The sequence below is a fragment of the Protopterus annectens genome, chromosome 10.part0 (assembly GCF_019279795.1).
Source record: "Protopterus annectens isolate FY-2018-M chromosome 10.part0, PAN1.0, whole genome shotgun sequence".
Classification (NCBI taxonomy): domain Eukaryota; kingdom Metazoa; phylum Chordata; order Ceratodontiformes; family Protopteridae; genus Protopterus; species Protopterus annectens.
This window is the reverse complement of record NC_056744.1, coordinates 118,109,748-118,134,193: the sequence shown is the minus strand read 5'-3', so window position 1 is coordinate 118,134,193 and position 24,446 is coordinate 118,109,748. Positions and strand designations below refer to the sequence as shown.

The 24,446-nt window shown below is 41.7% G+C and overlaps 2 protein-coding genes across 2 annotated transcripts in view; one reads left to right on the top strand and one right to left on the bottom strand.

The window, feature by feature from the left end:
- Positions 1–20,690, bottom strand: part of DRG1 (developmentally regulated GTP binding protein 1) — a gene marked incomplete in the record, with an annotated part of 230,452 nt that extends 209,762 nt beyond the window's left edge. The window contains 1 exon segment of the mRNA XM_044085090.1: positions 20,503–20,690. Within this exon segment, the coding sequence (XP_043941025.1) occupies positions 20,503–20,544 (42 nt within the window).
- Positions 1–24,446, top strand: part of NOL11 (nucleolar protein 11) — a 1,613,635-nt gene that overhangs the window by 672,680 nt on the left and 916,509 nt on the right. The gene's annotated exons all lie outside the window — the stretch shown is intronic.

The following is a 24,446-nucleotide window of genomic DNA, read 5'->3' as shown; positions in this document are numbered from 1 at the left end:
ACTGGAACAAAAGCCCCCCCCAGTAAGGGTGTCATTTTGTCCTCATAGTACCTTTTCCAATCCCTTTAACCACAGAAACACAAATGGATATTGTCATTTAACTTTGATTCAATTACAACTTTAGGTATAAAATGACAAACCCTAGGTGTAACTCTCATTCTGCAAAAAAAAAAAAAAAAAAAAAAAAAGGCTCAACAGAACCAGCTGTCCAGAAGAATTTCAAAACTCCATGTTAACAACTGCCAAGAAAAACATTTTCCCCATTAACACATTTTAATTAGGCAGTAGTAACTGGGTCAGTGGGAGCTTGCACCAATTTTTCAATAAGGTAAAAATTCCAATAACTGGCCGGCCTCAACAAAGAAGCCAAAAAGCTTAAAACACGTATGTAAGCTATAAAGAAACCATTCTGCCACTGGTGAAAGGTGTAAAGAAGTTGCCCACTGAACATTAAACAGCTACTCAAACCGGTATCAAAACTACTGCTTGTTACCATTTCAGTACTGCAGACAAAGAAACACACAAGAAATCTACACTTGGGTGTAGCCAACACTGAAAACCACATTTATTATTTGTCCAAGTCTTGATCTCAGTGGGCTTTTGGGTAGTTAAGACTTACCAGAAAAAGCAAGGTTATTGACAATTACTGGAAGTACAGTAGCCTAGCAACAAAGCACAGGTGAACATCCAGGGGAGATTAATTTGACGGACAGGAAAGCAACGTCTTTACTGCTCTCAATAAGCAAGACTTCAGACAAGGCAGAAAAAAAAAAAAAAGGAACCACATTTACTACTGGCCAGACAGCTACAAAAATCCCCTTGGCCTTAACACTTTTCTTTGAAGCAAAACTTTTATATCAGACAAAATGTGGGAAGGGTGAAGCACAGAAGGTTCCAGCTGGCCATTTGTAGGCTAGACTCCCCCACATGGCTCTCTCCAATATGGAAAGAAGCATGAAACAAAGGGGGTGGGAAGGTTAAAACTCCTGATAGGGTCCCAAAACCACCCCAATTAACAGAGCTACAAGTCCAGCAAATGGTCCAGGAGATGTATGTATTACAAGTCCAATGAGGTCTTTGAAGTGTGATCTTGTTTTGTACAGTCTAACTTTTTTTTTAGTCTTGTTTGCTGTTCCACAGGCACTTCTGTAGTACAGAAGACGTGTGTCTGTAGAAGTCTGTGTTCCACATTTGAATGACTGACCCCTGGCTGCCATACTTAACTCACTTACTGTTAGTGAGGGATTTTGTTTCTAGAATACTGGAATTTTTAGGGATAAACCAAGAGCAAGATGCAGCTGAGATTTTGCTGCATCTGGTCACAGACATTCCTAAGATTGCAGCCTGGACACCCAGTTATGCAGAGGTAGACTCCACAGAGACAGCAGGCCCTACAAGCAAAGGTCTCTGTTCCTGTCTTCTACAGTAACAGCTTTCTATTGTCTCAGGGTGTCACATTTTAATGTTACCAGTCATACCAAAGATTCCACCATGTGAGATTCAAGACTAAACGTGGGCATTTTGCCATTGGTCCACATGGGCCTTCTTGTCTCTGAATGTGGAGCCAATGGAATGCCAAATTCACAACTTTGGCCTGTAGGCAACATTTACTGTGGTGGATAGATGTAAAAAACGTTTGCTCTACTAGTCCTTCCATGCCAACAGTCATCATAAAGCTTATCAGCACTTGTGTGGGCAGAGCATTATAGAAGTGCAGTCACTTTCTGGTTTGCTACAAGTCACACCTTTTGCTGCACATCAACACAGAGTGGAAGGGACTAATACTGCTGAAATTCCCCAAGCTTTTAAAACACGTTAGTCCAAGACAAAAAGTAATGTAAATGTAACTTGCTTCAGAATGAAAGCACAAACTAGGCCTATTATCCAGCAATATCCAAGGCCTACACAGCTCCAGCATTTACAGAAGAGTCTTATTTCACAAGTGCATAAAACAACTGAATGAACACCATTTCCATAAAGGAAGTGGTGCGAGTCATCATGCACACAAAGCTTTCATAGTTTTTCGTGTGTGAAGGTAATGTCCCCATCATCTTTCCCATGCAGGAGACTTACTCCCTTACTTTATAAGATTACAACCAAAGACTCCACACCTGCACACTGGGGGGGTCAGGGGGAATGATTCCCTGCCATACAGAATAAACAGCTCTAGTACTTACTTTCCTCACTTGTCTAGATGAAAATAGTGTTTATCCAAGCATGTCCAAGGGACAGCTCCTGGTGTTCTCTCTTGTCTACCTGATGAATCTGGGCATCTTAGGGCAATGTAGCAATTGCCTCATGTACACAGACAACTCTCTCTCCTCCTCCTACCACCAAACACTACAACCTGTGAGAGATGCATTTATCTAGCCAAACTGCAGGCAAAGCTCTCTCCAAATCAAGACTGAACTTGGACAGTCAAGAGGAGAAGGTACACACTGCACCACACCAGTCACATAGTCCCACTAAACCTACACCACCAAAATCCACACACAGAAAAACAAAAACATTCATGGAGGCTCTCAATAATAATTTGCCTAAGCAACAGAGACCTCCAAAGCAGAAACGCAAGCAACCTCCACCACCCAACACAACCCAAATGACACATAGCCCCCAGACTCAATGTGCCACTCAACCACATCCCATAAGGCAAAACAACGTATTCAACACACTAATCATAGGTGACTCTATAGTCAGGCACACTCACTAGGCTAAACAAGGAGAAGGTTACTGTCAGCTGCCTGTTGGGTGCCAGGATCTGCCACATAACCCACACACTCAGGTCTCTCCACAACAAATACAAATAGGACTGTCATTGTCCATGTTGGTGTGAACGACCTAAGACTACCACCCTGGACTACATGAAAAGAAACATGGAAGAGCTCTCTGATCTTGTACTGCGGTAGCATTCTGGGCGAAGGCAGGATGCTACTCAGGGCTAGGGTCATACCTGCCTGGACTACAAGGACAAAATGATCGCTAAGCTTCTGGTGTCATTCTAAGGGGATCCAGTATCTGTCTGCCTGGGACGACATGGTCGACAGGCCACGATGCTTTGTCAGAGATGGCCTGCACCCGTCACCCCTGGGATTCCGGATACCTGCACCTGTCACCCCTGGAATTATGGATACTGGCTAAGGCTCTTGCCACCCCTATAGTGCCTTTTTTAGGCAAGGTTCAAATGACAAATTAATCATCGTAACAGCTACAGGCAAGCATAAACTGAGGGTAATGCTACTCAATGCTAGAAGTCTAAACCTCAAAATGCACTCACTCAAGGCACTCCTTAAAATGGAGAACACAGATATCTGTGCAGTGACTGAAACCCGATTCAAGGCTCCAGACAGCACCCCTGCACTACCAGGCTACAACTCATACCACACCTTGCGGCCATCTAACCTGAACCAGAACACCAAAGGCAGAGATGTGTCCAAATTCATTAAAGGATAGCCACACCTCCAGACTAGCTGCCCAACATAATGCATCCGAGATTACCCAAGTGCAACTAACTCTGGGCAAAACTGCAATCCATATTGTCACTTGCTACAGATCCCCCACCATGCCTCAGGATTCCCACTCCTCTTTTCTTGATATACTGAAAATATTAGGGTTCAAACAAACACTCTAATAATGGGAGATTTCAACTACCCCACCATTAACTTGGAAACTACTCGTGTATCAACTCCTTCGCTCAACACTTTCTAGAATTCATAAACTCCAATACCCTGGATCAACTTATCCACACCCCCACCAGGGGCAACAATATCCTAGACCTGGTCATTACCAACACAACTGACTGGTGTTCCACACCTGAAGTCAACTCCTCATTAGTCAGATCAGACCATAAGCTAATCACCACAGATATCCACATCACGCACCTACCACTCATTAAGGAAACCACTGTAAAAAATTTTTCCAAAGCCAACTTCATGCTTCATAAGGACAGAAGTGGCGAACTTTACGACAACCATGCAGATGGACAATACAGTTATGACCGCTGAATCCTACACAAATGCACTCTATATGCACTTATGAGTGCATGGATTGTGCTATCCCTAACAGAACCAAGACGCGAGCCTCCAAAAAAAGGAAGACAATCTTGTGGTCCCCTGCTATAAACAAACTCTACAACAGAAGGAAGAAACTGTTGCAAAAGAAAGTAAAATTCCACGAGTGGAAGAGCTCCTTGGTCAGCCTCAGTAAGAAGCTGAGATCCCTCATAAAATCCTCCAAAGTTAGCTATATAAACAAGACTGCCACTGATTCTAAGGACAATCACAAAGCATTCTAAAGCCATGTCAAGAATCGCAATGGCAACACCCAGATCTGCTCCGAGTTACAGCATAATGGCACGAAAATTACAGCATCAACTGATATTGCCAACATCCTGGCTGATGGGGGGGGGGGGTAAAGTTAGCACTGACCCTCTCACCCCTAAAGGACCCATATCTATACCAGAAGAATGCAGAGTCCCTGTAATCACAACTACACAGGTAAAAACTGCTGTCTCTAAAGCAAAGAACACAGCATCCATGAGACCGGACAACATCCCAGGCTGCGTTTTACATGAACTGACTCCCCACCTAAGAACCATGTTCAATCACAGCCTCACATCAGGCTTTGCGCCCACTGAATGGCACACAGCAACAGTTATTCCACTCCACAAAGGGGGAGCCACCATAGACCCTGGGAACTATCGCCCTACTAGCCTGAAGAGCCTGGTCTGCAAGGCCATGGAATGCATCATGGAACTCAAAGACAGGGGTAACCTCCAAACTCTGGACACCAAACAGTTTGGGTTTGTGAAAGGCAGATCATGCCTCCTGAACCCGATCGACTTCTTTGAAACAGTCACCAAGGCCGTAGACGAGGGTAAGGTGGTTCTCTATCTTGACCTCGCCAAGGCTTTCGACACCATTCCCCATTCTGGAATTATAGATAAACTCACTAAACTGGGTATAAATCCGTATGTCACAAGAGTGGCTTCCAATTGGCTCAATGACAGAACCCATACTGTAAAAGTTGCAGACTCCAAATCTGACTTCAAACCAGTGACAAGTGGAGTACCACAGGGTTCAGTCCTGGGTCCTCTGCTGTTTGGTATCTACTTCTCTGAAGTACAGGCTAACACAGAAGGTCTCTGGCCAACAAAGTTCACAGATGACTGCAAATTAGGTGCCATAGTAGAGTCCCCAAACAACATGGACATCCTACAGAAGGGCCTCACTGAGACAGATGCCTGGTGTCAGAGTCATGGCCTCAAGCTCAACACCAAGAAGTGCATTGTCATTCCATTTGGTAAAAACTCTGTACCCATGAACTACCACATAGGTGGCAGTCTACTCAACACCGAATGTGTGATAAGAGGGACTCAGGTGGACAGTAGTCTCTCCTTTGATAATCACATTGTCACAGCAGTCAGGAAATCCTTCTATGTGGCACACCTCATCAAGAAAGGGTTCTCATCCAGGGAAGAAGGAGGAAAAAAAAAAAAAAAGATGTCATTGTTCCCTCTACTCGGCACTCATTAGACCCATTATAGAATACAACGCTCCTTTGGGAATGTACCTCACAAGACATCTGCAGCAGCTGGAAAGGCCACAGAAGTACCGCACAAAGAAGATTACCAGACTCAAACAGATGCACTACACTGACGGTCTCAAAAAACTCCAGCTTTACTCAGTAGCATATTGCCTACTCCGAGGTGATCTCTGCCTAACATACAAAGTTATGTCAAACCCAGAGCTGTTAGACATGCTACACCTAAAGAAGTCCCAATCCCTCCGAGCTACATGCTCTAGGGACCTAAACCTTTCCACCACAACAAACAGACATGCTGGAGGGATTACTTCCCACACTCTGGAACAAGCTACTCATCTACGTCAAGCAGAGTTCCTCATTAGTACTCTTAAAGAAAAATCTTGATAAGTGGGTGGGAAATAGGAAATTCACCCCAGGGATAACATGAAGCCTAAATGACAACACGCAATATTAAATACAGAGTAGATAAAGAGTTGGCATGTGTGACGTCCTTCCTCTGGGTCAGTTATCCAGGATTCTCAATCCTCACCACTAACACTTGTTTGGAACATTCACTTTGAGAAAAATAGAGACAGAATTTTCAGATGCAACCCTCTGCATTAAGTACAACTTCCCTTAAGAGCACAAAGGGAATGCACGCCAGTCCTGGGGCTAGGATTTATCTCCAGGCCACAAATACAACTTAGACGGGTATTCCAAGCCAAGTCCTCCATACCCTCTGTGAAAATCAGTGTTCTCACTGCCCTTGTTCAAAGTAGCTGCCACACACACAATTTTCAGTTAAACACTGACTCACTTAGGAAAGGCTGGCACAGCTTTCCCACTGTCACATCCACCCAAACTATAAGGCAGATTTACTGCCACCAGAACACCCAAAGCCAGCTACTTTAAGGCTCTTACCATGGTACACAATTACACTTATTAAATTAAATACTTATACAAATGGTGGTGTTAACCAAGCAGCAAGATTTCAGGAATGTGGAGCCACAGTGCCATTAAATAAATGCAAGTACTCTCAAAGGTTAAATATTTTCTAAAAGACCAGCCACAATGAAAGGTTCAGATATATTTACTAATAAAAGAAAAACATGAAAACACTGAATATCTATTTACAATAAACACCAGAGTTCAAAAATCACAGGAAAAAACACACACACACACACACAACACAACACAACACAAAAGACTCGGACAGATACAGAAAAGAATAATTTTAGCTAATTTTACTAAATTTTAAGAACTGATTGAAATATTACTGTTCCCTAGTCACTTACTAAAGTAAAGCAATAGGACATGGATATGTGCCTTGTCTGGTCCAAAAACAGACTGCACACCTCACATCTCTCACTAGTATTCAAATACAATTTTAGCGCTGGCTACAGAATGACATCACATCTGGTCACCTGATTGGTTCCCACACTACCCTTTCACTAGAAGCTAAGCCAGTATCTGGCACTGAAGTGTCACAATACACACATAGGACTCAGCTAAGGTTTATTACACCATCTGAAAACTTTAACACAATTTCAACAACTCCACCCTTTCTGATGAAATTAAACTATTCTCTGGCATCCCATGGATAACAGAGTAGGAACCCAGTCCAGGCTTTTCACACACATTGCATCTCTGGCTGCATTTAAACTTTGAGAGAGAAGTCTTATGGCCTAAACCAAGTCATTTAATTTCAGGCTATTCTTTTAATGTTACCTTGGCTGAGCCTAACCTCTTCTTTCCATAAAATATATACATTTCATCAATTACAATACAATACAGTCTGACATATGTGCATATTTCTTTTCTATCCAGCAGGATCCACTGTTGATTCATTTCTAACACAAGCATCTCTACAAAATCGGTTTGATATGCAACGGATAGAATTCTTTTCAAAAAACTCCAGCTGGTTATGCTGGCATATGTTACACATGCACTGCCCTACTCCCCCAGCACAACTGGCACTACCTCATTATCACAGCATGGTGAAAGTATCCCAATGAAACACAGAATTAGAACAAGCTATGTAGGGTAGGAAGAGGTTCAGTTATAGAACAAGAGAGCACAAGCAGTTGTATTTCCCTTCAGTCTAGTAATGTGCTTTTAGTTCCGATTAGAAATTGGTTTTGTGTTCTTGTATAAAGAAAAATACAGCGAGGTTTGTAACCATGAAACCATACCAGGTAATAGATGCCAGAGTGTTTGGCTTATGATCAAGCCTTTCCAAAACAACATTTGCATACCAAAATATTACGCCAACATGTTGGGTTAAACATGTAGACTGTGACAGCACATAAAGTAGTGTATTACATAATTTATACAAATTAACCACTAATTAAATGTCCTAATTATGAACATTTACTTTCTTGTATGCCCCCATATGAAACTGACCCACAAAAAAAGGACAGTGCTCTACCCTACCAAACAAATTAAATCAATCTTAAGTGGTTAATGTGTGAATAACTCATGCAGTTATGGGGGACGGACTTGCTCAATTCCTTAGATACACTGTGGCATTTAGTGAGTTAACTGCAGCAATGCACTTATTACTTTATTCCCTTATTTACTTGGGCCATATTTCTATTTTATTTTTATCATTTTCATTCAGTTACTTCCACTAAGCCAGTGGCCTTTTTTTAGGGGAGACCTGAAGTGGTATTAATACTACTATCCTTTTCATTCATAGAGAGAGTTAGTCCCAACAGGCCAAAGCATCTTTTCAGGGGAGACCCTAGGTGGTATTAATACTATTAGGGGAAATTTGGCAAAGGTATCAGGGAACTTCCACTACTCGGTGGTGTTGTGTGTTGGACTAATTTTGCATAAGCACTTCCCGTTTCTGTTCCAGGCACATAGGTGGCCAGATGACACGGGAAGACTGGTGGACATAAAAGATAACGGTGTGGTGAAGAAGAAAAAGAAAAGGAGGAGAAACCCAATAATCAAGACCACTGAATGCATGCAGGATTCCAATGAAATGTTTGAAAGAAATGTGATGGAGATAGTCGGCAAATGACGGATGTATAATTACAATCCTCCAGTGGGGAGGGTTGCTGGAGGATTTACTTAAAGAAATGATGATGCAGAGAGAGCCAGAAAATGAAGGAGATATTTCTGGAGGGGGGGGGGGTGTTATGGAGAAAATACAAAAGGAGGATGCAGACACAATCCTGAAGAATAGTGGTAAGAAGGAAAAGATAACCTATGAAGAGGAAGTCAAAACAGAAGGCAGAAGAAACTGAAAAACTGAAGTAATATATTAGGGGAAATTTGGCAAAGATATCAGGGAACTTCCACTATTCGGTGGCATTGTAAGTGGGACCAATTTTGCATAAGCACTTCCCATTTCCATGGTAAGGATTCAAAGTAAAGAAGATAGAAATGGACAGGTAAGACGTTTCGGACAATTTAATAGCTCCTTTGGATGTAAAAGCAGGAGGTTAACAGCATTTATTCTTATTAAGAATTAGACATTTTATGATATTGTATACGACACTTTTTTCAATGGAACATTTTCTTGAAATATAAAGTGAAAAGACTATAACCCACATGGAAGTTTTATGCTATAAAAGCACTTAACTGGTAAGCAAAAAAAGAAAATTTGTGTACAATTTCAGAGTTGGAAAGAGATTTTTAAAGGAAATCTGAAACTTTACATAAAGTACTGAACATTGCAAAAGTTTATGATAAAAGGGGTTTATGATCTGGTGGATGGGATTGGAATATTGTATAAAAAAAAACAGAAAGAAAAAATAACACCTATACCAAGCATAATAAAATTGCAGGAAAAATTAAGGTGGCATTGCCAAAATGGTAAGCAGCTGCGTAGGAATTTTGCTCTGTTTCACTCATCTATTTCTGATAGGATTATTTTGACATTTTCAGAGATTCACTGAAAGAAGATGAATCACTCTCTCTAAGGCTACTTCACAAGAAAACTCACCAATGAAATGTAGTCAGTTCTCTAATATTCAAGATCTTTAAAGATAGATACATTCGACTAGAAAGTCGATGAATAAAAGATTTCACAAACAAGATTGAATTAATAAAGGATGTAAAGCCCAGACATCAGCTATAGAAGATTCTGGTACAGACAGACAGTAGACCATCAGAAGGAGAAAAAAATATTGACTTTATTCTTCAACAGAATAATACATTTCTGGAGAAAATTGATGACCTGGAGAATAAGGCAAGGAGAAGAAATAATATCTGGATCTACTGGGTCACTGGATAACTAGAAGGTGACAACATGGTAAACTTCCTATCATAAACACATGTATAATGTCCATTAATGTTAATTTAATAAAATTTGATTGCCTTTGTATAAAGTAAATTTGCCCATATCACAAGTGATAATGCAATAAAGGTGTTAAAAAAATAACTGAAGAAAGCGGGAATTAAAACTCATCTGATCTTTCCTGCAAAACTAACTTTTTGCATGAGGGGAAGAAAACATTTGACACTTTAGTACAAGAAACTGTTTCCTTTGTCCAGAAAAAGGACCTTCTGAACCCTGTTGATGACATGGTCCCAGGTACATCATTAAAAAAGACAGGCTACAAGGAAAGACTGGAGAGTTAAAGAAAATAAAAAATAAACGATGTTGGTTTCTCAGTTGGTCTTGCCCTAAATATGTTGTTGTGAACATCTCAAATGAAACTCACCCAAAGTTCAACACTTATTTTACAACAAACTAGTTTAAAAATACCTACTTAATCATTGCAACTCTAATATTTCCACTAAGGAAAGCCAAGTTTTTGAAATAAGCTTATCGTAGCCAAACTAATAAATATAAAGGGAAACAACTAACCATTTTATTAATATTCTTCTTCATCGTCCCCTCCCCTTTTCTTCTCAATAATACAATAAATGAGTATTTTAATAGAATGGGTTTGGGTCTGGAGGCTGAGTTTTGACAGCAGGGAAATGCAGCTGCTTAGAAATGCGAGTTTAACAGCTTTTTTATTACTGCAATCCAATATGACAAGTACATTTAGTGTTTCTGAATGTGGAGGTTTTTTGATATAGTTCATGCTCTGTAAAGTCCTTAGAATTCATACGTTTTAATGAAGTATCTATGCATCTAATGTTAAACTTTCTTCAGCTAGTTGGTTAAAAGGAGAAAAGGGGTGGGAGGCAACAGCTTTTTGGACAATTTGCAGCTTGCAGAATGTACCCTTGTGCCTTCTATGATAATAGTTTCTTTTCAGCTTATTTCCCAGCCGACTCGCCTTAGAAGACTTTTGACAGGTATTTTTGCATGCCTCGAGCTTCTGTGCATCCCTGCAACACTACATTTTCATGGAAGAACATTTCACGAGTTAGCAAGTAAAATACGACCTCTGGCCTCCCAGCATCCAGAATGCAACATGGAAAGCAGAAATGGACTTTTTAGCTGTCAACTTGTAAAATGCCATTTTTGTTTCATTGTGACCCAAGTACCGCATTTTAATGCAATAATCTAATTGATCTTTAAAACCTTTTACTCTGATTCACACTATTAATTTAACAGTTTAAACATTGTAAGGGAGGAATAGTTTTCATGCTGCAGAAGTGTACCATTTGATGTGGGACCCATAGTAGCTCTTTACTAAACATTGTACAAAGTGAACTGGATGCACGCATTTTCCAAGTGGTTAAGCCAATACTATTGAATGTTCTATTCTATTTGTAGCTGGTACACTGAAAATCTTATAGGGAAATTTTGGCCATCATTTATGAAGTGAGTAACGGCGAATGTGGAAGAGGTGAAGAAGAGAGTATAGGCAGGGTGGAATGGGTGGAGAAGAGTGTCAGGAGTGATTTGTGACAGACAGGTACCAGTAAGAGTGAAAGGGAAGGTCTACAAGAGGGAAGTGAGACCAGCTATGTTATATGGGTTGGAGATGGTGGCATTAATGAAAAGGCAGGAGTCAGAGCTGGATGTGGCAGAATTAAAGATGTTAAGATTTGCACTGGGTGCGACTAGGATGGACAGGATTAGGAATCAGTATATTAGAGGGTCAGCTCAGGTTGGACAATTTGGAGACAAAGCAAGAGAGGCGAGATCGCGTTGGTTTGGACATGTGTTGAGGAGGGATGCTGGGTATATTGGGAAAAGGATGCTGAGGATGGAGCTGCCAGGTAAGAGGAAAAGAGGAAGGCCTAAGATAAGGTTTATAGATGTCTTGCGAGAGGACATGCAGGCGGTTGGTGTGAAAGAGCATGATGCAGAGGACAGGAAGAAATGGAAACAGAGGATCTGCTGTGGCAACCCCTAACGGGAACAGCCGAAAGATGATGATATTTATGAAGTACAACCAGCTGAAATAACTGTCATTTGTTCATAGGTGTTTACTAGGCTAATGACCACAATGGCCCTTTTAAGCCTGGTCATGTATCCCAAATCTCTGACAAGTTCTGATACCCTTGATAAGTGTAAGCAGGGGCCTGGTTGATGAACCACTTACAGGTTGCTTGTGTCCATTACAGACATTGATGCCAAAACTTCCTGTTCCCCATCCAATTGTCCAAGTTACACTTGGCTTAGGGAGCAACTCTGCTTTATGTGGATGGGGAGCCTGTTCCACAGACTGTGCAGTCTCTGGGATACATACCCGTCTCTCCAGAAGGTCCTATTTATATCACAGGTAAGGTTTAAGTCTTTAGAATGGGTAATTCTGGTGCTGCTTGTTTGTGGATATGCAGGAGGTCCAGAGTGGGGTCTGACAATGCCCTGTATGCCAGGCACAGATCTCTCTGCAAAAGCCTGTAGGAGACAGAACAGAGGGATAGGGCCATGAGGCAGTCTGCATAGGACATTTTATTTGCACCCTTTAGTCTTCTACTGAGGAACTTCTGTGGATGTTCCAATTGTTGGATATACCTGGTTAGGTACATACCAAAGGGGGCATTACCTTCAATGATAGGTCTGATGAATGCCAAACACAGTGGAACAAGGACATCCTTGGACTTGGATGCCATATCTTTGTTTATAAGTTGTGCAACATAGAATGATTTCCTCAGTACTGCAGACACGTGATGGTCAAAGGCTAGATTACTATCTATGCGTGTCCCTGACTTCTGGATCAACTCTAAGGGGTGTATGATAGTTACCAGGAGTGGATGACTTCACAAAGGATACTATTACGCATTTTGTTTTAGTCCATGGCTCTGACACCAGTCGTTAGTCTGCATCAGCCCTTCCTTTAGAATATTTATGTCAGTGTGGGATTCAATGACGGCTCCGAATTTGCAATCATCTGCAAATTTAGTTAGCCACAGACCACTGAGATTGGCCTTTACTTCAGAGAAGTAAATGCCAAAAAGAGGCAATCCAAGAACTGATCCCCAAGGGACTCCACTTGTGACTGATCGATTTGTAGACGTGGACTCCCCAGTTCTAACTTCCTGTGTCCTGTGAGCCAGTTGGCTATCCATCGGGTGACATACGAGTTTGTACCTAACCTCCTGAGTTTGTCAACAATGCTCGAGTGGTGTACTGCATTAAATGCCTTGACCATTTTTCCCTCACCCATTGCACTTTGGTTGCCTTCTCAACATCGACCACCAGGTTGAGGAACTCTATTGATCATTTCCATGATAATTTCTTTCCATGGCTTTACATAGAAAACTAGTGAGACTATGGGTCTGTAGTTTCCAGGATCTGTAGATGGTCCACCTTTGTGCAGACTGCTGCTGTTTTCCACTCATGAAGCACGAAGCCTGTTTGCAAGCTATGGTTAAATATTAATTCCAGAGGCCCTCATAGGTCATGCTTCTTGCAATTTAGAAGGCATCCTGGGATATTGCCCAAGGCCAAGAACACTGCATCAATGGGCCTAAAGAGAACATTAAGGACCCGTTCCCTAGTGACAGCAGGGGGGTTATATATGATGGTATTTCTCGTGGGAAGGCTGAGGGAAGAGAGGGGTAAAGTTGAAGCCAAGTTCATCAGCCAGGAGGTTTGCTATATATTCTGACTCAGTATAGGTACCTTCAGTTTCAATAGGCTCTTCACACAACTGTGTATTGCCTTCTTTGGTTGCAACCATAGCTAAATAATGTTTTGTGGTTGTCCTTGGCCTGGGAAGCCAAACTTACCACAAATGTGGCTTTGCTAGACTATTTGCCCTCTGAGTTGTTTCTTTAGTTTGATTAGAGTGCTTTTATCCTGCTGGGTGCTACACCTCTCCTAATTTTTGCCATGATTTTCTTCCTTCTGTTATACAGCCTATTGAATATGTGATTCCACCAGGGTGGCTTGTTTTTTTGAGTTGGCTCGCACTGTTAGTTCGCACTATAACATAATCACTACATTCTCTTTTATAAAAGCTTCTTTGTCTCTCTCTCTCGCTACAAACCTAGAACATAACGAAAGAGCCAAACAGTGTCAAGTCCACTAAATAAAACCAAAAATTAACACTGCTGTTGCAGTGTTAATTTTTGGCTTTACTTAAACCTAGAACAGCTTGGGGTACCTCAGCTTTAGTTGTCTTCTACAACAGGGAGCTACCCCCCACCACCACCACCACACGCACAGCTCACTAAAGGCCTGCTCTACATAGTAGTCATGGCTCCTTCCCTGTAGACAGACTGTTGCAAAGCAGCCAGAGCTGCGACTGATAGTGGAGCCCATACTAAAAGTCTTCTACAGTGGATGCAAGATTTGCATTCCTATGAGACCCTGCACACAGATCCAAAGGAGGCCGCTAATTCTTAGCTGGGAATTTCTGGTTAAAGGTTTATAGTGCCTGCATATTTGTACTGCTTCTTACTAAATTGGTACATCTTGTTTGCTGTAGCATAGACTAGATCCAGGCCTGTTGAATCTAGTTTTGTTTGTATAACTTGAGTACTAATCCAGGCATTCCTTAAAGTATTCAATTGTATTTATTACTGCTTGGTAGTAACTTGATTAAAGTGTAGCTATCATTCTAAGTCTTTTGGATTAAGCACTTGGGCTCAGACCAGTTGTTTTACATTAGAAAAGTTTGTGGCCTGCACTGTGGTGGCAGGACAGGTAGCTTGCATCCTTCTAAGTTGGGAACTGCTGATTGAGGGCTCAGTGTCTGTTATTCTAAAAGTATATTAGTTCTGGTTTAAGCACTTGGGCTTCAGGCCAGTTATTTTACATTAAGAAGGTTCGTGCTCTGCACTCTTGTGGGAGGAGAGGCTGGACTCTGCCCTTCTGAGTTGGGAATTTCTGGTTAAAGGCTTATAGTGCGTGCATATTTGAACTGTTTCTTACTGGAATTGGTACACCTTGTTTGCTGTAGCATAGACTAGATCCAGGCCTGCTGAATCTAGCTTTGTTTGTATGCTTGTTATTTCCCTGAAACGTGTCTTTTCAGCGCTTCTGTGGATCCCTAGCGATATCTGCATTGCTTACTGTACTTATTTCCTTGTTTCACTTGAAAGAAAGTTACTGTTTGCCATTTTTGCATTTAAGTTACCTGTAACACATTGCATTTAAGTTACCTGGCACTTGCTCACTAAAGCAATTATATAAGTCAGCACTAAAAAATTAAAAGCACAACACCCTCACAAACTCCCCTTGAGTACCTTGTTTCCCATTGGCCCTTTTTTTTTTTTCAATTATAAAGGAATTCCCAATACTATTCTAGCATGTCCAAAGGTCAGTTGCCAATCTCCTCTCCGGTCCAGCTGGTGAATCTGGGAATCTTGAGGCAATGTTACAACTGTCTCATGTACACAGACAACCCTCTCCTCCTCCCAACAAATTCCAACACATGTGAGAGATGCAACCATATAGCCAAACCGGAGGCTAAGCTCTCTCAACTCAGTACTGGCGAAACCTGTCAGAAGGAGAAGGAAACCACACTCACTACAATTCCAGTCTCACATAGACCTACCACGACAGCAAACCAAACACATAAACACACAAAAACATACTCAGAGGCTCTAAATAAAAATCTGCCTAAGCAGCAGAGACCTCCAAAGCAGACACCCAAGCAACCGCTACCCCAAAACAAAACACGTGCAACACATAGCTCACAAAGCCAGTGTGCCTAACAGTCACAGCCCTTAAGGCTAAACAACACACCTGATACACTTGCAATAGGTGACTATCGTCAGGCACACTGACGTCCCGCTCACCAGGCTGAACAAGGAGAAGGTCACGGTGAGCTGCCTGTCGGGCGCTAGGATCCGCCACATAACACAAGCACTCAGGTCACTCCAAGGCAAGTACAAATATGACTCAGTCATTGTCCATGCTGGTGTGAATGACCTGAGACGTACCTCCCTGGACTACATGAAAAGAGACAGAGGAGGTCTCTGAGCATGTGGCCCAGGCCGGTATGACCCTGACCTTGAGTAGCATCTTACCCTCACCAAGAATGATGCCACAATATGAAGACAAGATGATCAATTTCAACAACTGTCTTAAGTATTGGTGTCATTCAAAAGGGATCCAATGCCTGTCAGCCTGTGATGACATGCTCGACAGGCCACGATGCTTCGCTAGGGACGGCTTGCACCTGTCACCCCTGGGCTTTCGGATATTGGCAAAGGCTCTTGCTACTCCCATAGTGCCTTTTTTAGGCAAGGCTCAAAAGACAAACCCACCTCCATAGGTATCACAAGGGATAAGAGTAATGCTACTCAACGCCAGAAGTCTAAACCTCAAGATGCATGCACTCGAAACTCTCCTTAGCATGGAGAGCATCGATATCTGTGCAGTAACAGAAACCTGGTTCAAGGATCCCGAGAGCACCCCAGCACTACCAGGTTATACCTCATACCATGCTTTTCGGCCCCAAAACTTGGACCGAACCAGAAAAGGAGGGGGAGTATCAATATTCATCAAAGATACCCACACCTCCATGTTGGTGGCAGAGCACGAAGCATCAGAGACTATCCATGTGCAACTAACAGTGGGTAAAACTGCCTTCCAGTTTATAGCCTGCTACAGGCCACCCTCCCAAACCCAGGAACCCCACTTGGCCTTCCTGAGAACACTGGAAAATATGAAGGTCTCTCCAAACACCATTATATTGGGCGACTTCAACTACCCAAACATAGACTGGGAGCATTACTCTAGCTCCAACACCCTAGCTCAAAGGTTCCTAGAATTTATAAACTCAAATGCTATGGAACAAAACATACTGGACCTGATCATCACCAACATGGGGGGACTCTGCTCCAGACCAGAAGTGTATCCCTCACTGGTAAGATCAGACCATAAACTAATCTCACTGGATATTCACATCCCGACTCCACCCCCTGCCCAGAAAACCACAATGAAAAACTTCTCAAAGCAAATTTCACACTCCTCAAAACCGAGGTGGAATCCTTCAAAGCCCCCAGGCCTGTGGAAAATACGGGCCAGACCGCAGAATCCTTTATAAACGCATTCTATGAACACCTTCAGGAATGCATGGATCATGCAATCCCAAATAAAACCAAGACCCAATCCTACAAAGGCAGACGTCCTGTCTGGTGGACCCCAGCCATAAACAAACTATACAATAGAAGGAGGAAGCTACTACATGATAAAGCAAAATCCCAAAAAGGGAAGGCATCTCTGATCAGTGTTAGCAAAAACTACGGGCACTCATAAAATCGTCTAAGGCCAGCTTGAGAGAGAAATTGCACAGGACACTAAGGATAATCACAAGGCTTTCTTTAGTTATGTTAGGAACCTGGGTGGGAATTCCCAGATATGCTCAGATTTAGTCCAAAATGACAAAAATACACCGAACCCACAGACATTGCCAACATCCTAGCTGACAGGTTCAGCGCAAACTCCCCACCAAAAGGGCAAATATCTATCCCAGCAGAGTGCTGTCCCCTGACATCTCAGATGCTCAGGTAAGAGCCGCCTCTCCAAAGCAAAAAACACAGCATCAATGGGACCAGACGGTGTCCCGGGCTGCGTCCTACATGAACTCCAAGAAGAGCTAAACCCAAACATAAAACTACTGTTCAATCTCAGCCTTACCACAGGATATGTACCCAATGAGTGGCGTACAGCAACAGTGGTCCCTCTCCACAAAGGTGGTGCCTCAACGGATCCTGGAAACTATCGCCCCATAAGCCTGACTAGCTTGGTCTGCAAAGCTATGGAAAGGATCATCATGGACCTCATAAATAAAGATATTGGGGACCTACAGACACTGGATCCTACCCAGTTCAGCTTTGTTAAAGGCAGATCCTGCCTCTTAAACCTGGTCGATTTCTTTGAAACAGTCACCAAGGCCATTGACGAGGGGAAGGTGGTCCACACAGCCTACCTGGATCTCGTAAAAGCCTTCGATACAATACACCACTTGGGCATTATAGATAAGCTCACCAGCTTAAATATAAACCCCTATGTCACTAGATGGGTTGCAAACTGGCTCAAGGACAGAGTCCACATGGTTAGAATTGCTGGAGCCATGTCAGACTCCAAACCAGTTACAAGTGGTGTCCCACAAGGCTCAGTCCTGGGACCTCTCCTGTTCGGTATATATTTCTCGGAGGTACAGGCCAACACGGAAGGACTGTGGCTGACCAAGTTCGCAGATGACTGCAAACTGGGTGCTATAATCGACTCTCCAGCCGACACAAGCATCCTCCAAAAGGGCCTCATAGAAACAGACAACTGGTGCCAGAGCCATGGCCTCAAGCTAAACGCCAAAAGTGTATAGTCATCCCTTTGGCAAAACAAAGTGCCCACAAATTACCACATAGGTGGTAATCCATTAAGTACAGAAGAAGTAATTAGGGACCTGGGGACCCAAGTTGATAGCAATCTCTCATTTGACAACCACGTGGCCAAAGTGGTTAGAAAAACATTTTATATAGCCCACCTAATCATGAAGGGATTCACATCTAGATCAGGGGAGGTCATAATGCCTCTTTACTCATCCCTCATCAGGCCCATAATTGAGTACAATGCCCCTTTTGGGATGTACCTTACCAGACACCTGCAGCAACTGGAAAGACCCCAAAAGTACCTCACCAAGAGGATCAAAGGGCTCAAACAGGTTAAAAAAACTCCAGCTCTACTCAGTGGCATACCGCCTAAGAGGCGATCTGTGCCTGACGTATAAAGCCATGTCCAACCTGGAATTAATGGACATGCTGCACCTCAGAAAATCCAAATCCCATCGAGCTACGCTCGAGACTTGAACCTCAGCACTGAAATAAATAGGACATGCTGGAGGGACAGATTCATAACCCAGAGGCTCCCTTCACTCTGGAATAAAATCCCAGTCCAGGTTAGGCAAAGTCCCTCATTGACTCTCTTCAAGAGGAATCTTGATGAGTGGATGGGGATCGTAGGTTTACCCCGGGTATCACTTCTGTGTCACTGTTAGACAGAGGCACAGTATACTAACCTCGAAAAAGGGCATAGCAAAATTAATTTAAAATGGGTGGCGAAAGCCAAACACACTCTGGCTAGGCTTACAAATGCCCTAGGGCAGATAGCCTAGTATGAACCTATGAACTCCTACCCCTGCATTAGAGTCTGCCTGCCCACTACGATGGGCAGAGCTCTGCCTGAGGATCTCCAATCAGGATGGTAGCTGTAGCAGTGCTGTGTCCCCCATCATTTATGCACCTACCCCATAAACATTTCCACAGCTCCTCCTCCTCAATCACCATTTATCTATCCATTTGTCTTCCTTCCATATGTGAACCCAATCTACTGTGATCAGCCATCTTATTTCTCTTTATACGTCCCCATCCTACCTTACATATTTCAGAGAAAGGTGTTAATCTCCATAAAAAAAAAATAAATAAATCTATTCATGTCGCCATTTTATGTCATCTTGCTGCCTTTCCCTTGTCTGCTCGCTTCCTCTTTTTCTAATCCATCCCCTATCCATACTTATAAATCAATAAATTGATGTTGCACGATGGACATCTGCAGAATATGGCTGCTGAAAAAGCAGCTTTAAACTGTTAGACTATGTGCACATTTTCACCGTCTCAAGTCTCATGACATTAGCCCACAGCAGCACTAACCTGCAAGCTTACAAAGATAGTTGGGAAACTTAGAAAAATAGGCAGTAGTACACACTCATTTGAGAAAGATGCACGTTTTTTTTTTTTTGCAAATACACTTGCATACTTCTTAGCTAGCTTTACACACATGTGCACATTTTACCCAAACTATTCTTCACTGGCTTCACACATTTAACAAGAACCACCCTTTGTCTCCTACTTACTGCATCTGCACATAATCAAAAGGGGGGCTTTTCATACATTTGCTTTTAGCATCCGTGAAATACGGGACTATGAATACCAACCTCTGTACATATCACTCCTTGGCTAGGCTTATAAATGCCCATGGGCAGATAGCCTAGTACTTACTATGAACCTATGAGCTGCAGTAAAACCTACATAATATAATTTAAAAGTGAAAAAAAAAAAAACTACTGCAGTGAATTAGGGACAGAGAATAAACATCAAGTTGGTAACTGCAGTAAAGTTCTAAGCACATGATGAATTCTATATAATTTTAAATACAACAGTTTACTCACTAAATAAATAAAAATATAGCCCCAACACTTAGTCCAATGACATAGAAAACCTGGCTTTGTATGCTACAGCTGACAAATTTCTCTTTTATCCTATATGTGGATGCACATAAAACTACAGATGAAAAGAAGTTTTCCTACGCCACTACTAAGATAACATAGGCAGTAACGAAAAAATTAATTTGTCTACAACAAAAGACTTCCCTAAAATTCGGTTATAAAGCACTGGACCTCTTAACACATCGGGCTCTACTATAAACGCATCTCAAACACCTCCTCATCCCCATGTTTACTGCCTTGCTTAAAACCAGGCCACTGGTACTGACTAAAGCTTCAACTAAAAGAGAAGACCTCACAATATATGAGCTCCGACAACATAAGTATAGACAAACAGTTCGGAACCAATTAGAAACATGACAGGAATGCACAAACTGCCACAATGTCATGTGCAGTACTATCCCAGAATTGGAATACTAAATACACATTGTTCACTACTCACCTCGGCCTCGATCTCAGCAATTTTGGCCAAAACAGTACTCATTGTAAATGATTATAAACCCTTTACAGATGAAAAAGAAAAGAATTAAGCGAAGACAACAATCTAACAATCCAGAGTCAGCTAGCCTAACTTAACTAAGACAAGCAACACGTTGTCTCAGAGTATCGCGATGCCCCTGTGTAACCTGTATAATACCGCGAGATTAGCACCCGTACTTTTTTTTTCCGGAACGTCATTTTATTGTTATGACGTGTGTTAAATAAGTTCTTACTGAACGCGGTACAGTCGTTTGTTTGTATAGTCGTTTATATATAGCCGGTGATGAGAGCTGTAGCATGTCAGTATAATGTAATACAGTCTGTTAAATACATATTCGTATGCTTTATTTGTATTTAATTGTGTCGTGAATTGCGGCTTTATAAAAAGTGAGTTATTTTTAAGGTGATTTTTAAAATAATTTCCCCAATGCTTGTGACTGCAAAGTATGTATTGCCATTTAAGCGATATTATTTATTTAATCCACCTTGGTGTTTCTGTTTGGTAGTGGATGCATCCCTCGTAGAAATGAGCCAAAGAGGATGGCGGGGAATGCGTCTCAACTAGAAAAAGGGGCAAAGCTATACGTAAAAGTGGAACAAAGGCCCCAAAATAGGGACAATTTTAATATTGCTCTCACATACTTAGTTGATAGAATAACAGGTTTTTGCACTGGCGTGAATTTTCTGAAGGAAATGAAGTCTGAAACTCAAATGTCTGTCATTATTTTCTAACTTCAGTCTTTAGTGATTTGCCAGAAAAAACACAATTTTATGAAAAACGGACCAGAAATGTGGACATTCTGTGAAAACCTCTACAGTCGAGAGGTATCGGGGGTGCAAAACAGTCCATTGTGCCACCCCATCTTTACGCAAGATGTTTATATTTGGGCGGTTGTGCCATGTGAAACAACATAAAAAAATACGGCAATTTGTTTATATTTGGACACACCATGACGGACAGTAACATAATTTTCCTACTGCACAGAAAGAAACTATACCCAACAGTATTCAACATAACCTATGCATTTTAGACGATAGTGCCTGTGAAAAGACCAGTAAATAGTGACTTTTTGAAATATCTGCCCGTTAGTTACCTTCCCATTAGAATAATATATATCAACCCATCTCTATCTTTATAGTATACCTACTTATGTAACCTGTAACCAGATTTTTCTTCACTGCATAGAAAGAAACCATTTCCAACAATATTGAAGTTAACTTGCAAATTTCAAAGTAATACAAACACCACATATAAAAGTTAAAATTGAATAAAACAATTTTCTGCAGTACAGGTATTTGCTAAATGCTTGTTCTCAGGAAATCTTTACATATTTTTTTTTTTTTTTGCCAAACTACAATACTGCCAGATATAACATGCCGCACTCAGGCAGTCTACTCCCCTACCCTACCCCCAATTCCCACCCATCCCTCTGCTGTACATTTAGTTTCACCTTTGCTCCAAACAAAGAATGGCAAGGCATTTGACACAATACCCTACTCTGGAATTGTTGACAAACTCGTGGTTAGGTACAAACTCATATTTATTTTATTTCCAGTTTGATGGCCGGGGATGTCCACGGGACTCAGGAAGCCCGTTTTCAGTGGAGGCCCGGGGAGAAAAGCTCCATGTTACAAAGTTTAGACACAGATACAATGTAGAAAAGAAGAACAATTTACAATTATGTTTCATGCTAGAGAGCAGGTGTAATTTCGTAGGTACATGTTACCTTTAGATACAGACACAATATTATTAATGAACAATTTGCAGTTGCATTTCATGTTAGAGAGCAGGTGTAAATTCTTAGATATCTGGTACAAATTTGATATTTACAATATGTACATATGTGTGGTAGCCTGTAGATCATAGCTAGAGAGGCTAGTAATCATAGCTGGAGAGGGGTTTAGAGGTGGAGAGAGAATTATAGGGCTAGGTGGGGAGATTGCAGTTGCATTTTCTGTTAGAGTAAATGTAGGAATGTAACTGAGATTTAAAGTTTTCAAAGTTTGCACAGGTCCTTAGAGAGGAAGGAAGAGAATTCCATTTTTTGCTAAAGAAAAGGATAGCAGGAGTTGACCAGCAGGGTGATTGGGTTTTAGGACACATATTAGGTTTTGGTGAGTAGATCCGAGAGTTCTCTGAGTGGTGTAGGGGAGAAGGATGTTGCATAGAGCAGGGCACTTAGAGGGTTGAAAGATTAGTTTGTGGGCTGTGGTAATCTGAAGATAGTTTAGATGGTTGGAGAGTTCAAGCCAGTGTAACAAGTTAAGGGCAATACAGTGATGGGAGGAGTATTTGGCTTTGGTGACAAATTTAGAAATCTTATTATAACAGACTTCCAATATGTCACCCAGTGGATAGCTAACTGGCTCACAGACAGGACTCAGGAAGTTAGAATTGGGGAGTGCACCTCTACAAAGAGGTCAGTCACGTGGAGTCCCTCAGGGATCAGTCCTTGGACCGCTCTTTTTTGGCATTTACTTCTCAGAAGTCAACGCCAGTGTCAGTAGTCTCTGGCTTCTAAATTTGCAGATGATTGCAAATTAGGAGCTGTCATTGAATCTCATACTGACACAAATGTTCTCCAGGAGGGGCTGACACAGACAAACATCTGGTGTCAGAGTCATGGACTAAAACCAAATGCCAAGAAATGCATAATAGTATGCTTTGGGACGTCATCCATCCCTGGTAACTATCATTTTGACAACACACCCCTTAGAGTTGACCCAGTAATCAGGGACTTAGGGACACGGATAGTAATCTAGTCTTTGATCACATGTCTGCAGTGATGAGGAAATCATTCTATGTTGCACACCGTATAAACAAAGATATGGTATCTATGACCGAGGAAGTCATTGTTCCACTATATTCAGGATTAACCAGACCTATCATTGAATACAGTGCCCCCTTGGGTATGTACCTAACCAAGCATATCCAACAATTGGGCGCCACAGAGGTTCCTCAATAAAAGAATGCAGAGCATAAGTAATATGCCCTATGCAGACCGTGTGTTTTTTATGTGTGTTTGTTGAATCTTTCTCTCCAGTTCAGTTGAAAATATTTAATCTGTTGTGGGGCGTTTCTCTCCTTGTTTTTAATTACTCATAAACTATTGTTTGAATGTTTTTTTAATCTGTTGTGGGACTTTTCTCTTCAGGCCTCCACTGAAAATGGACCATTGGCTCAGGAGGACTTTTTGGTCATCAAAGGATAAATAAATTTAAAAATAAGTCTGTTGTGTGTAGTAATTTAACTTGGCTGTTATTACTATCGACAAGCCTGTCCTCAGATGGGCATACTGCTTGACTGCCAAGTGTCCTGAGAAAAAAATTAACTTAAAACAGACTACCATAGACTCGCTCTGTGAATTACGTCATCTAACCAAGGACAATTGAGGCACCTTGAGAATAACATGGCTAGGCTTGTAAGGGCTGTAGGGGTGCTAGCCTAATAACCATCTATGAATCTATAAATCATTTTACTGTACTTACTGTGACAGATATGGATGACTTTACAACTCGCACATCAGTGTCACTTGCTATTCTGCACACAAAGTTTGATGAGGCCTAGTGTTCTTGATAATTATGTACTGTAGGGTGCCTCACACTGCTTTGGATTTATTGTTTTAGAGTTCTGCATGCATAATCATGAGTAGCAGGCAGCCTATCTCTACAAACATATCAAAGCTATTCATAATTACATCTTGTACCTTTGATACCCATCAAGTTATGTATTTATTTCTTAAAGATTTCCATGGTGTATATGTAGTTCAGATGTCCGGGAAGACTGATGTGTATTTAATCTTTACTATTAGCATGTCTCTTTAAAACAGTTGCATTTATTCCCATCTGTTAGTTAGCAGTTCACCTTTTTCCGAAAAAAGTTGTTTATTAGGAGTTTACACTGGA